The sequence below is a fragment of the Hyperoodon ampullatus genome, assembly GCF_949752795.1.
Source record: "Hyperoodon ampullatus genome assembly, chromosome: 19".
In the NCBI taxonomy this organism is placed as follows: domain Eukaryota; kingdom Metazoa; phylum Chordata; class Mammalia; order Artiodactyla; family Ziphiidae; genus Hyperoodon; species Hyperoodon ampullatus.
In genome coordinates, this window is record NC_136932.1 from 12,388,318 (window position 1) to 12,402,676 (window position 14,359).

A 14,359-nucleotide genomic window follows, 5' to 3' on the forward strand; every position below is an offset into this window, starting at 1 on the left:
TAGAAAGAAAGAAAAAAAAACAATCCACCTTTCTTGAGGAAATGAGCCATCATTAGAGAGCTGGGAAGGATTTTTACTTTTTTATTCTCTAGCTCCTGGTGGGTAAAAGGCACTCACATGGGCTTGATGAATCTAGCCAACCTGCTACCAATTTCAACTGGGGACAGGGGGAGGGAAAAGAAAAGCTATTTTACTGAGGCTTTTTTCCTTTCTGATTCTAGAATATAAATATTGTATATATAGTAAAACAGTGTAACCAGACCTAGGATGTAGTGACTTGGTTCCTCTCAGAATCCCTGAGACAATCTGGGATGAATTTTCTGTCATCTGGAATCTCCTCCTTTCCACAAGCCCAAACTGTCTTAAGCTCTAATTTGCCTATTTGTTGTTGACTTAATCTAGACAAATCTCCCTATCACTCACACTCCCCCACCCTGTCCCTCAGCCCCTCAACATCCTTCTTCTCTCCACTGGCCACCCCACCCTCTCCTCCACCCAACCCCGGCCCGCAAAACCCACACGGGTTTAAAGTGTAGGTTTTGATGCTCTCATTGCCCACAGATCGCAGGACAGACGTTCCCAGGGACAACTTTGAGAGGCCACGTGCTCGTCCCCCTAAGGAGGTGGGAGAAATCCCTGCAGCTCGGTTTTGTTCCAATGGTCTGTTCAGTGAGTGATTCCCGTTTCCCCAAAGGCTGCCCCTCATTAGCATGAACGGGGGTGGGGGGGTGGAGAAGGGGTTGGGGGAGAGAAAGAGCAAAAGCCCAGGCTCAGTTTTAGAGCCTGGGAACCGTGTCTACAAACATGACAGCTAGAGCTTTCTGGCTCCTCTGTTTGATCGTTGGATCATCTCCCGAAGCCCCAGTGGCGGAGAGAAAAGGTAAGATCGATGAAACGCTGAGCCCTGGGAGAGGGGCTGGGATCCGGGGGCGAGCTGGGGAGAGGGCGCGATGAAGGGCGGGACGAGAAAGGGGTCAGGGCTTGCCAGAGAGGAGATTCCAGGTCCGTGTTCGTGTTCGAAAGGAGCAAAATGTGTCCCCAAGATTGTGTGTGTCTTGGCAGCCTTTATCGGAATGAAGCCAGTTGTTCAGCTACTGAAATGATCTCGAGCGAGCCGGGCAGGCTGGAGAAACTTTGCATGTTAAGTAGTTGCTCCATCACAGAGGAGGGAAAGTGTCAAAAGGGGTCGCGGCGCGCCTTTCGGGAGCCGTGCGGGCCGGGCTCGCGGGACGCGGCGGGCGGCGGGCGCCCGGAGGAGCGCGGGGTCCGCCCAGCGCCCGGGTCCCCGTCCCGCCGGCGATCCGAGGAGCTGGGTGCGCCCCACCGGGGCTGGGAGCGGAGGGAGCCGAAATCGGACCTTTCTCCCCTCTCCCTGCAGCCGCAACCAATGGCCTTGGGACACCTGAGTCTTTAAAACACACACACACACACACACACACACACACACACACACACACACACACACACACACAATTTCATGCCTGAGATGAAAATTACTGAGGGAATGAAGAAATAAGAGGTTCTCTGCGGGGAGGTGTTTTTGTCTGGCTTTTATTTGGATGTTCCGTTTGATTCACTATCTCTGGGAAAAATAGCTTCCGCACCTCACAGGGTAATTTACTTTGGGTTATTTTTCCACATGGAAACTGAATGACTTCAGTGGCATTTAACCCAAATATCAGACAATCTTTCCCATGACAACAGATGGTGATATCAATGGGGAAGCAGTTGTGAGGTCAACAGTTGACAGTCAGGAATTGGATATCCACCAGAACTTTATTCAGCTGTGTATGGGCAAAGTTGAACATAATGAGCCAGAATCAACCTCTCTGCAAAAACATGAACTACAACCAGCTATTATTGCTGGGTGAAAGCTGATTTGAAAGGAGACTGTCAATTTGGCAAGATAAATCACTTTAAATGAAGTGTTGCAAGAACTGCAAATGGGCAGACCAAGCTCTTCGATGCCAGAGAGAAATGCTGAAAACCAGCCGTTAAAATAATAGGGAAAAAAAAAAAAAAAAAAAAAAAGATGGGCTCTTGTGCCCGTCTGGAGGGCACTGGGACCCAGGCAAACGGAGAGGTGATATTGTGTAACTGGGCATGGAAATTGGCCCAGATTTTAAGCTTGCTGAAGTTTGCTCACCAACCTGCCGGCAGAGCTGGGGAAAATCACGAATAATTTCAAAAATTTGTTTTCATGCCGTTTGCCATTCAGGAGCTTTTCCTCCACCTTGGGAAGGGGTGGGGGTCGGGCAGTGTAAGCAATGCGGGTGCTTTTACACTTAACCAGGGGCCTCTGCGCCCAGCCACGCTTTAAACCTCCTTCTAAGCTGTGGTTTACTACTAAGTGGTGTCCAAGAAGCCAGATAAAAATCCACTCACAGATGCTCGACTCTGCACAGACCAAGATGACAGTGTAAACACGGATGGGAAAACCAAATAGTTCTGTTGTCAGGGGCGCTTAAACAATTAGGAGAACCTGTAATATGAGACCTTTCCCCCTGGGGTTTGCTCTTGGTACTTTCTCAACAAACTGTACATAGCAAAAAGGCGGATGTTTACATATATATTAAAGAAAGGGCAAAAGAGTTTGTTATTTAACCAAAGTTGTCAGTTATCTTTAGTCCTAGAACAAATAGGTGGTTGTAATTTGAAAAGCTATTGATTTGCAAAGCTTCCTTAACAAAATGAAATGTTCCCATGTGGTGAGAAAAATGTTCTTAGTTGCCCTCATTCTTAGAGGGCAAGACCCTCATCTCCGTCTTCTTGGGGCCTAGGAAACCTGTGCTCACCACAAGCCGGGGCGCCTTCCTCTTCCTCCTCCCGTTCTCTTTCCTTCACTTCCATGTCTGCTGCCCTCTCCACGTCGCCTCTCGCAGGTGTACGCTGCGTTTACATTGTCCCCCATCTCCTCTCCCCTCCCAGAGCCATTTCTTCTTCCCCCCAGTCGGCCTCTCCTCCCCTCCACAGCCTCATCTCTGCCCGCCTTCCCTCCTCTCTCAGCCTCCCCGGCCTCGCCTCCCCTCCCCTCCTCTCGGCCTCCCTCCCCTCTCTTCTCTGCCTCTCCCCTTCCCCCCACCCCCGTCCCCTTCCCTCCCCTCTCAGTCTCCCCTTTCCCCACCCCTCCCCTCTCCTCTCAGCCTCCCCTTTCCCCACCCCTCCCCTCTCCTCTCAGCCTCCCCGGCCTCTCCTACCCTGACGGCCTCCCCGGCCTCTCCTCTTCTCTCCCTACAGCCTCGCCGCCCCACAACCGGAAGCCCGACCCCGGCGGCGGCCCGAGTGCGGAGACGCCTGGGCCCCGGCCGCAGCCAGTCCCCGAGACCCCGCGGCGGCCGCGCGCAGCCGAGGCCGCTCCCCGCGCCTGGTCCGACCTGCGGCGCCGGAAGCCCCAGCCGGCCGCCGAGAACCGGGCCGGCTTCCGGGAGGCCGCGCGCGCGCCCGCCGGCCCGCCGAGCCCGCGCCTCTCTCAGGCCGAGAACCGTGCGTCGCCGCGCCGCGTGCCCGCGCTGGAGGACTCCCCGCGGCGCGCGCGCGCCCGGGCCCTGCGCCTCCCGGCCGCGCGGCCTCCCACGCGCGCCGCCGAGGCCCCCGCCGGCCCCGCCCACCCCAACCGGCCGCGCGCCGCCGCGCCGCCCCCGGAACCCGCGCCCGCGCCGCCGTCGCGTCTCAGCCCCCAGCGGAGGGAGGATGCGGAGCCCGGCGCGGAGCCCTGCGCGCGCGCCTGCAGGGCGGACTTGGACGAGCGCGAGTCCTACTGCGCCAGCGAGTTCGGTGAGCCCCGCCCGCAGCTCCTCCCGGGCCCGGGCGGCCGAGCCCAGGCCGCAGGGCGAGCCTTTCCGAGCCGAGAGCGCCGGGCTGTGCATCGGGACCCCTAAACCAAACCCTAGAGAAACCCACCCACTCGGTCCTGCAGCCCCAGAGCCGTGTGGACTATTTTGTGATTTGTTAGAAACGCACTGGGGAGAGAAAGAGGATGTGAGCGCTATGCATTTCTCCAAACTCTTTGTTTTTTGAAAGCAGCAGTCAACGGAATCGTGCATGATGTGGACGTCCTCGGTACAGGGATCCGGCTGGTGACTCTGCTGGTGGACCGGGACGGGCTGTACAAGATGAACCGCCTGTACATCACTCCGGACGGGTTTTTCTTCCGAGTCCACATATTAGCCCTAGACTCCTCTAGTTGCAATAAGCCATGCCCAGAATTTAAACCTGGTATTAAAACTGATCTAAGTGATCATTTTATATATGTTCTTTATGTCACCATTGTAACTTTGACATGCCACAGCCCAGTCTCTATCGGTTACCCCAGTACCTTTTTTTGGGGGGGGAGGGCTATTCTAAAATGAATAGAATTTAGAAGACAGGTATTATTTCGGCCACTCTGTGATTTAAATTCCATCAGCGCCTCCGGTTAAAGATGGGAACTGAGCGGATTGGCACAAAGCAAACACTCAATATTTGTTGACAAGTGGAGTGAATGACGAAACACCGTTGCCAGACAGGATGCCTAAGGGGCTTTTAAAACTGAGTTTAGAGACGTCTTTTGCTGGGCGCGTGTGTTTGGGGGGGGGGGCGGGTAATGCCCATTCCCACGTCTTTCTAGAGATGTTCTCTGTAAAATACTGCTGGCACTGTTGTGATTAGGACCTTTGTTTCTAGTGCTGGCTGTTTACAGGCTGAGTAATCTGATTATCTTATAAAGGTCACTAGGCTATTTCCACCTGCTGTCTGAGGTTTAAATGTCTGAGATCCAACATGTGCAGCAAGATAAGAGAGTCAAGCTTAGGCATTTCTTAAAAGCCTTACATTTTCTTATTGTTACGTGGTATTTGAAAGATAACTATGAATTTATATTTTGGCTTTTTTTTTTTTCAGGCAGCAGGTATATTGTGATGGGCCACATCTACCATAAGAGAAGGCAGCTACCTACAGCTCTCCTTCAGGTCCTGAGAGGGCGCCTCCGACCAGGAGATGGACTTCTCAGGAGCAGCAGCAGCTATGTGAAAAGATTTAACCGGAAAAGGGATGGGCAAGTGCAAGGGGCAATTCACACCCAGTGCATTTGAAACATACCAGCCTGGCATTTCTGGATCATAAGAGACTTGGAATTCAGCATCAAGACAGGAAAGGCCTATCATTAAGTAACTGGATTTTCCTTTAGAACAGGGCACACAGCTCCTTTAGGAACTAGTTGCAAAGTGCCAACTCTCATCTTCAAGTTGGCACTTTTTTACAAAATGCTTCTTAAATGGTTATGCTTCTGAGGTCTGTGGTGAAGTTATTCAACTGGTGTGCCAGTTACTCACACAAGCTCAGATAACTGACCTGTCCAGTTAACAGATCACTGCTTCATGTTGTTTATTTTTAATTATTTTAATTTAAATACATTCTTCAGTAGAAATAGTTCACAAAAACATTTCCTTGATTTTAAATATACAATTTTGAATAGTTTATATCATGTATCAAACCAAATTTTATACTAAAACCATCACATTTTAAATTCTGTACATAACAGTAAGTGCACTAGTCAGACGTATGAAAAGTCATTTAGAACACATTTAGATCAAACACTAAAGTCAGAGCCCGAGACAATTATTAAAGTTTTACATTTAGAGTACTGAAGGGCTTATTCAAGCAAACAAATGTTTGTTCAAACAAGTGTTCCTGATGTACCAAAATATAAGATACAGTTTATTTTCATGACTCCCTGCTTCTAAAATCCTATGTTTTGTGCCATACTGGCAGCTTTCCCAATACCAAACATATTCTGGGTGTATCTGATGTCATTTTTCTATTAAGACCAAGTATCATGTTTGTGTTTGTAAAGCAGTAAATCTTTCTGTGAAATCAGATCTTGGATGCACCTGGTTTTTTCAGCCTCACTGAGCCCCAAAAGGTTTGGGAAAAAGCATTTCTCAAACTTACTCCAAAAACCCTGGAACCAATATTTAATGACGGCTTGCAAGCACGTGAATTTTAAACGTTTTCCAGTTGGCTTGAAAAAGATTTAATCACGAACTGAATTTATTATTGATTTTATATCTCAGCCCACAAAGACATTAACAATTTTTTTTCAGAAGACCAAGCTGTGCTTTAATTTGAAACGCTGTGAATAGAGACACTGATAATCCATGGTTGAAGATTACTGCCTAAAGAAAGATAGAAAAAAGAACTCCACTGAAGAGATAAAAACAGTCCATTTGGTCTCAGATGAGATTCACTCTGGAGCTCAGGATGTGTCATTAGTCTGTAATGGCACAGAGTCTTTAAAGGCCTCACAGAAGCACTATATACACACAGGATGTCAGGACAGCACAGAGAGACTGTAAGACATAACAACTGATTGTGATGGGAGATACTGTTACCTTATTTGTCCCAAACGGGGCAAAGAGGTAAAATAAAAGTTGAGAGGTTCTGACTATGCCGTGGTAAAGCATTAACTGAGGGATTTTTTAGAAGATTTGCCAAGAATGAGTTGTGCCCAAGCTTATTAAAAATTATCTTAGAATTGCTTCTTGGGAATCCACTGCATTATTACACAAAACCATTGGCAGTAGATTAGAGTATGCAGTGAATGAAGAGCTTCTGGGCTAGTTTTCTTTAGGATAAAAATTAACGAAGACAGAAGTAGCACCAGTCACAAAAACCAAAGCCAAATTTTTAAATGTCAAATGGCTAAGTGGTGATCCTGAGTAACATGGTGGGGAAAATTACAAAATGGCCAAATAGATAAATTATTAGTTGGATGGTCAGATGTCAGAGCATAAAGAGAAGTGTTATAAATAGCTCTAGTTTAAAAGATAGAAAAAAAGTCACTTTGATATAAGCCTGAGGGTTAGGGTTTGATTAGATTGCTTTGATAATACTAAGAAGTTTTGGAATCACACAAAAAGTGCCAAAACTGTGATCTGTGTGATACTGGGAGGTCACACGGTTAGTATGTACACCTTGGCAAACACAAGCAGGCCAGTTTCTTAGAAACGTTGTTAGACTTAAGGCCATCAAGACCAGGTTTGCAATGAAAGATGAGCGAGGCTCGGGACTTCCTTGACGGTCCAGTGGTTAAGACTCCGTGCACTCCCACTGCAGGGGGTTCGGGTTCAGTCCCTGGTCAGGGAACTAAGATCCTGCATGCCAAGAGGCACCGCCAAAAAAAAAAAAAAGAAAGTGATTGAGGCTCAAATGAGGTAGAAAAGTGGTGCATATGGGGATATATGCACGGGAGGTGGTGCACAACAGACTGGGAATTCCAGGTTAGGCAAAAAAGTATAAGAAGAATCTTCTCAATATTCAGTCGGTACCTTCAGTACAATCTTTTAATTTTATGGAAAATTTTAATTCCCAAATTCACTGTAGTTCCGAATCCTTTTCTCCTGTTGATAGATTTTCCTTAGCACATGGTTTGTGCTCCAAAGACTAAAGGATCATGGACACAATAAAATACCCTGTTGCCTTCAAGAGGAGCTCAACACACCCCTCCTTCCATTAAGCTGTTGGAACTCAAGCGGAAAAAAGTGTTTTTCTTTTGGTAGGGAAAGGTCTATAAAACATCCTTTTTTTTTTTGTACTAGCTTTTAACTGTCTTTGAAAGGTATCACTTAGCACAGTTTATATTTCTCTTAAAATCATTTTTAAGGTTGATCAAACACAGGTATATGCAAACACCTAAAAACTGACCCACTACCTACAATGAGTAACTTCAATTTCGGGTACAGGACTCTATCATTTAAAAAATATAGCACTTATTTCCTTTAGTTGAATTTGGTCCAAATTGGATCAAGCGGGGTGTGATCTAGGAAATGTCTCTTTCGGTGTCTTGTTCCAAGTATCCAGAAGTACTTCAGAATATTTCAGTTTATTAAAAATCCTTCCCCCAAGACATTACTTTGCTCATGAGAGATCACCATTCTCATTTTAAGGACAAGAAATCTGACACTTGTGGGTAATGGCCTCAGCCATGAGGCTAAGTGTGTAGATTTAAAAGGTCACCACACTGGCTCTTTAGTATCAGAAACACACAAAGATGCAGGGAGTTTGCCTAACAAATGAACAGAAATAGGGAAAGAACTTTTATTTGCAGATTCCAGGAAGGTAGATTACAAACAGCAGCAAATCTCAGAGTCTCTTAATAACACTCCAGGCCACTTGAAATATAAAAAGGTAATTGTTTTACTTTAGAAAATATCTCTGAAAGTTCACAATTTTTTAAAACTACCGCAGGACATTAAGTGCAAATCCTGCAGAATTTGGGTAGGAGAAAAAAGCCTTACCAATATTATGAAAATACTTTTTATGAGATGGTTTCAAGGATTGTGAACCTGGCAGATGAAATATAACAAGCATTGAAAATACTGTTAGCAAAGGAAATCTGTTGATGCAAATTAAACATATATACAGGCCCAAAGACTGTGTAGAAAAATCCTAACAGTATAACAAATGTGCATTCTACTACTTGGATTATTGAAAGCAAAATAGCTGTAATATGTATATTTTATTGAGTAGCAGAAGCTTGTCAAATACTCGTAGAAAAGCAGCTTTTGAAACTCAGTATGTTATAAGAATGCAGGTTTTTCCAAAAATTACTTTTGAAACACTAAAGCTCTGTAGTTGATAAAACTATAAAATGTCTATGTATTTATATGGTGATAGAAGCTGCAAAAGGCTTTATACTATTAAATACATATATGAAATTAACATATTCCTGGCCTGAGGATTTCCACAAAATTTACTTTTGTACAATTTGGCAATGCCAACACCTACAGAAAATGTTAACCAACCAACCACTGTTTCATTAGAAACCGCACCAAATCCAATGTCAAAACATTACTTTATTTTTCTAGGATGAAATGTCCTATTACGTACAAAAAGAACTGCTGTTTAAATTTGCCACAATCTCGTAAAAACATAGCAATCTATTGCCTACAGGTAGGAAAGTTCTTGCTGCAACAAGTTTTAAATGATTAAGCCCATCTATATCCATATATATGAATAAATAGTACAGAAATACTGTGACATGATGAGATGCAGAATAATTTTATAATTCATTAAAATGTAAGATTCTTGCATCAGCACAGTGCATACAATATGTAACATTTTTTAAAAGTAAAAGGACAAAATAACCTATATTAGACTACTTCCATGTTAGTATTTTAAGCAAAAACTGTTTCCATGTTTTCAATATTGAGCAATTAGTCTCTTTAGTTTGTAAGCATAAGTTTAAGTGATTATTTTTATGTACAAAAAGGAATGGGCTTCATTAGATAAAATTAACCCAGAATAACTTGCACACCTGAGCCTGTAAGAAGAAAGAACTGGGAAATGTTAGCAACGTCTTTCTTTTAAGAAACTAAGGTCTGGGAAAGGTTTTGCATAGCAGGGTGATATTAAACAGAAAGAAACTTTTAAAAAACAATAATTGGATAAATTCCAGAACTTGGTAGGACAAAGCTAATACGAATTAGTGCAAAATCTAGTAAAATTTTTGCAAAGCTGCATAAACCAACTATGGCAGATCTCACAGAAGCTATTATTACAATGAAGAAATACAACATGTAAGATTAGAACACTGAAAGGAAAAACATGCAAAATACGCCTTCCTCTGCTGCTTCCATTTTTTCCCCCTACTGCTTACACTACTTCTTCTTATGTGGGAAAAAAACCCAAAAAAACTCACCCAACAAAAAAATACAAAAAGGATGAAGTCATTTTAAAAAATGCCCTTCATAAAATATAAGCAGTGGTCTGTAACTGATAATTTGCCTGGTATCATATAATGTACAGATGAAGGCAATGTGTATTTTGTCACATTACCTTTTTTATTAGTCTGATCAATTGATGCAACAGGATTAGCACCCTTGAATATTTTTCTTCGATGTGATGACAGTGGGCTGGGAATTATAAAATGAAGGACCACTACTACCCTGGAGAAATCCAGGTACAATCAGATCCTTCTGCCTTTTATTTATTTATCTTGCTTGCAGCCCTCCCTTTCCCCTCAATGGCTTACAGAGAATCATTAGCGCACATTCAAAGACACCGTCTGTGGGAGAAAAATTATCTCCATTTATTTTGTTTCATATACATCCATAGTTGAATTTTAATACAAAAAGAAAAAAAATTAGAATCTGACAAATGTTTACAAACAAGATACCTTCAAATAGATTTTACTCATTTTAACCTGGTGCAGAGTAAATGACAAATTGTACTGTTATATTCAAGGCAACACAGTCTGTAGTCCAGGACCACTTAGCCCAACCTTTATGCAAGCTTAATTTTTATCTACTATGAACAATAAACTCATTGTTGATTCCCAGTTGTATGTGTGTGCACATGTGTACATAGCAGCTCCTTTCATAGAAAGAAAAGACATCTAGAGGTCGTCTTGTACTTTTACCTACAGGAATCATGATAAGATACAGAATGGATTACATGTAACCGGGGCTGGATTTTATAAGAAAAAATAATTAGCTGACAAATGAGGGCAGCAATAAAAAAGCGTCTTTTTTGCAACAATAAATAAATACAGTTGAAAGTTTTCTGTGAGACTCTAAACCAGCTTCTTCACTGAAGAGCAGACGTGGCATTTCCATGGAGTTACACTTGACCCCATATTATCTTTTTTTCTTTCTTTCTTTTTTTTTCTTCAATAAACAAAGTTTTCCCGCTTCTGCCACAATAGTAAAACCATTTGATCTTGACAAGATAATGGTGTCGTTGACTTTGCTTTTTCCCTTGTCCGTTGGACAAAATTGGCCAAGAATATAATTGGACTGTTATGACCAATAAAAACGAAGTTTAGGTCAAGTCTTGTCAGGATAACCTGACTAAAAACATCTGGCTCCTTAATTTAAAACAGTTCAACCAGATTCTTGCTGTGTTTTATGCTAGGTTAACACGCTGAACTTTAAGAAGCTGTAGACTGCAGTTTGTTGTTATGAGACCTACAGAATACAGAAAAAAGGGAACAATTAAGCACCCTTCATTTTTGAAAACAGTGATGCTTTATGTGGATGCCAAGGTCAGTCTGTCTGGGGAAAGCAGCCATGTTCTTTCATTCACCCTTGGCAAGCAAATATGAGAACAAGTAAGAAATTTTTACCCTATAAAATTAAAAATTTTTATTGTACAGTAAACATGATAATTCACTGGAAAAAGCCAATATTAAAAAAAGAAATATAAATATATATACATATATATATGTCCAATACAACATTTTTAGTCAAAGGAACAAATAGAGACATTTACAGAAGCATTACCATTGTGGTAAAAGGTGTGTGTGTGTGTGTGTGTGTGTGTGTGTGTGTACGTACGCGCGCGTTTATTTACATTGAGTTGGGGAATATGAAGGAAAAAAATATTAAAAGGAGAGAAATAACAGTATTAAAATCACATTTTTCTATTAAATTTCAGAAAGTGTCCTCTCTAGTTTCACAGTTTTATTAACAACTTTTGTTAGTAAACCAAGTTACTGTACAGTTATCAAGTATGTTCTATTGCAATAGTGTATATAAATACAGTCTTCTCGGAGTTTACAATTCTTAAATACATTGTTCAACATGGCTGCTAGAATAAATTGTTTACTACTATACATCTTTTTTTAAACATTAAAAAATTATATTAACTCATCTGAACTCTGGGGGGCAATTTTGAATTAGGTAATCAAGTGGTACAATAAAAGAGTGACCCCAACATCCAGTTCTGATTCCAGTTAAAAATTCAGACTAAAGATATCACAATCTGTAAGAAAAGAAAGAACATGGATGATATAAATGATGAATTATAACAAAGAACAGTTATGAAAATAATGCTGGAGATCACAAATTAAAAATGGGGAAAATACGGCAAAGGAAACCCTGGAAATCCATAAAAAATAATATTTCAGTGACTGGCTACATATATGTTCATTCTGCCCTAAATTTGGAAATCAACAAAAATCCCCTAACATCTCTTCACATATCATTTTATTTACATAAGCAGACTTGAGCAAACTTCTCAGTCGGCTCCCATGTTCTTTAATAAAAATTACATAAACCAGAATATAATAAAAAGCTACATGAAACCACCAAATGGCAAGCTCTCCCGAGCAGCCCCTTCACCGTGCAGACCCAGCCTCTGGGCCTCCTCTCCTTCCCCCAGTCCCTTGGTTTTGCAGCAGGCCCACCTCAGCAGCTGCCGCCACCATCCCCCCCACTGCGTCCTGCCTGCAAGCCTGGCAGCAGGGTGGGATTCAAATCCCCCAGCTTCCACTTCCACCAAAGGCTAAAGCCTTTTCAGCTGAAAAAAGCAGTTTTAGAAATTTAGTTGGAGTAATAACTACAAGAGGTACGAAGCAAGAAGCAAAAAAGCACGGAGGGCTTGTAATAAGTTGTGGTCCTCTGACCTATCTTCACTCAACCTGAAAACCATGCTCTCTAGGATGAATTACTTGGAACTTTCAGTTCTTAAGTAGTTAGATTTCTTACACTGCTATTTCTTATTTTATCAACTTTATATTGTTTAAATCCTGCTATGGCAAACGAGAACTGAGCTCATGTAACCATTTTCCCTCCTCCCTTCTTGAGTACAAGTTTTATTTCTCTGTAATTTAAAATTAAATCTTTCCATGCTTTGTCTGTAGACATTCCAAAAGTTGAAAATCAATGTACTGTTTACATGACTATGTAAATATTTTTCTCTGTAGCACCTAATCTTTCACTAGGAGGGCATTCTTAGTAACCTATACAACTTTTTGCCTTTCATGGAGTTTCTAATTGACTTTCATTTCCCCCCTTACATTCTTAAGTTATCTAAGGTATGAATCAATTTTTTTCCTCCAGACGCATCCCTCTTGGGAGTGCTCCATTCTCCTGCTCCAATTTGAACTGCCTGCTGCATGGGCCTGCTGTACAAATGTCACTCTGGGTCAGAGTCGTTCTCTTTGCTTTCTTGAAATTCAAGGTCTTTTGTTTTCTTGATTTGCTTATTTTGCTAGTGCACATCTTAAAATAACTTGGTAAGAAAGTATGCAAGGAAAAGAAGCCCTTTCTGAATCCTTATGTGACTTGAAAATGTACTTATTCTGCCTCTATGCTTGACTGGCTAGACACAGACTTCATTTTTCCTCAAACTTTTGGATTTATTCTTCCATAATCCTCTAGCATTCCACGTTGCTAGAGAAAAGTCTGATACCAGTCTAATTCCTGTTAATTTATAAGTTGTTATAAGCTCTTTACAAGCTTTCAGAAGAGCTTCCACCATCCTTAGCCTCTGGAGATTTTACAGTGATGTGTATGTGCGGTGGACCTTTTCCCACTTGTCCGGCTGGCTTAGTCGTTTGTTTATCCACTCCACTCCACGACCCCGGACCCAGTCCACCTCCCTATCCCACAGGAACATGAGCTCCGTGGAGAGCGGGAACTTGGTTTGATCTGCTGCTACAGTCAATTCTGACACACAGCCGGGGCTCAATAACCATTTTTTGAATGAACAGTTTTGCTTGGATTTGAAGTTGTGTGCCTCTCACTGGTTTGGAAATTTTTCTTATATTAGAGTAGTCTTTTGATATTTCCTCTCCTCTGTCTTCTCTGTTCTTTCTTTCTGGAATTTCCATGAAATGAATATTGGATACTTTATAACATTTTTCTCTTTCCTATTTTTCATCCCCTTGTTGTTTTGCTCTTTACACTGAGAGTTCCTTGATTTTAACTTTCAATGTGTGCAATAAGTTTTAAAAATTTTCCAGTTACTCTCTTTTTCTCAGGTTGTTCTTTATTTCTAATATCCTGTTCACTATTTTGCAGATGCAGTATCTTCTAAAATTTCTCTCGGGACATGACTTAGAGGCTTGTTTTGTTTTTTTAAAGCTCTCTTTTGTTCTCTCCGGAATCTATTTTTCGGTTACACCTTGACCTTTTTCTCCTTTACACTGCAGGCTTTCCTTACCTATCTGTCCGTCCCTGTCTGTTCCCACTTATGAAGAGTAAGTTAACAGCCTAGACGGGTGCCTGGAGAACCCTGTGCCTGTGTGCATGGCTTACTGACTGGCAGGCTTTGCTTTAGATCAGAGTTTTCAGTCTCAACACAACTGACATTTTGGAGCTGGATAATTCTTTGCTTTAAGGCTATCCTACGCACTGTGGGATGTTTAGCAGCATCTCTGGCCTCTACTGATTAGATGCCAGTACCACTAACCACCTCCAAGTGTCACAAACAGCAATGTCTCTAGGCATCGCTAAATATCCCTTACGGGGTGGGGGTGAGTAAATTATCCTGTTGAGAGCCCCAGCGTTAGAATGAGGGAGCCGATCCTTCAGAGATCAGGGGATTTTCCTCTGGGTCCCATTCTCTTCTGTCTACTCTAGTTCTCGGCAGACGGCTT

At 42.6% G+C, this 14,359-nt stretch overlaps 2 protein-coding genes across 5 annotated transcripts in view; one reads left to right on the forward strand and one right to left on the reverse strand.

Annotated features, from left to right (window-relative positions):
- Window positions 1–804: 804 nt before the first annotated feature.
- On the forward strand, window positions 805–5,069 carry LOC307068072 (UPF0450 protein C17orf58; the record flags this gene model as incomplete). 2 transcript variants are annotated; one of them, XM_079725727.1, is made up of 4 exons in its annotated part: window positions 805–880; window positions 3,238–3,774; window positions 4,021–4,215; window positions 4,879–5,069. In XM_079725727.1, 4 exons carry the CDS (start codon window positions 805–807, stop codon window positions 5,067–5,069), a joined length of 999 nt encoding a protein of 332 aa, XP_079581853.1. The 2 variants fall into 2 exon arrangements, with proteins under 2 accessions (XP_079581853.1, XP_079581854.1); XM_079725728.1 differs by having other exon boundaries at window positions 4,024–4,215.
- Window positions 5,070–10,043: 4,974 nt separating this feature from the next.
- BPTF (bromodomain PHD finger transcription factor) overlaps window positions 10,044–14,359 on the reverse strand; it is a gene marked incomplete at its 5' end in the record, with an annotated part of 142,575 nt that continues 138,259 nt past the window's right edge. For all 3 annotated transcript variants that reach the window (XM_079725122.1, XM_079725120.1, XM_079725121.1), the window contains one exon: window positions 10,044–10,943. In XM_079725122.1, coding sequence (XP_079581248.1) covers window positions 10,907–10,943 — 37 coding nt within the window. In that variant the 3' untranslated portion in view covers window positions 10,044–10,906. The remainder of the gene's footprint in view (window positions 10,944–14,359) is intronic.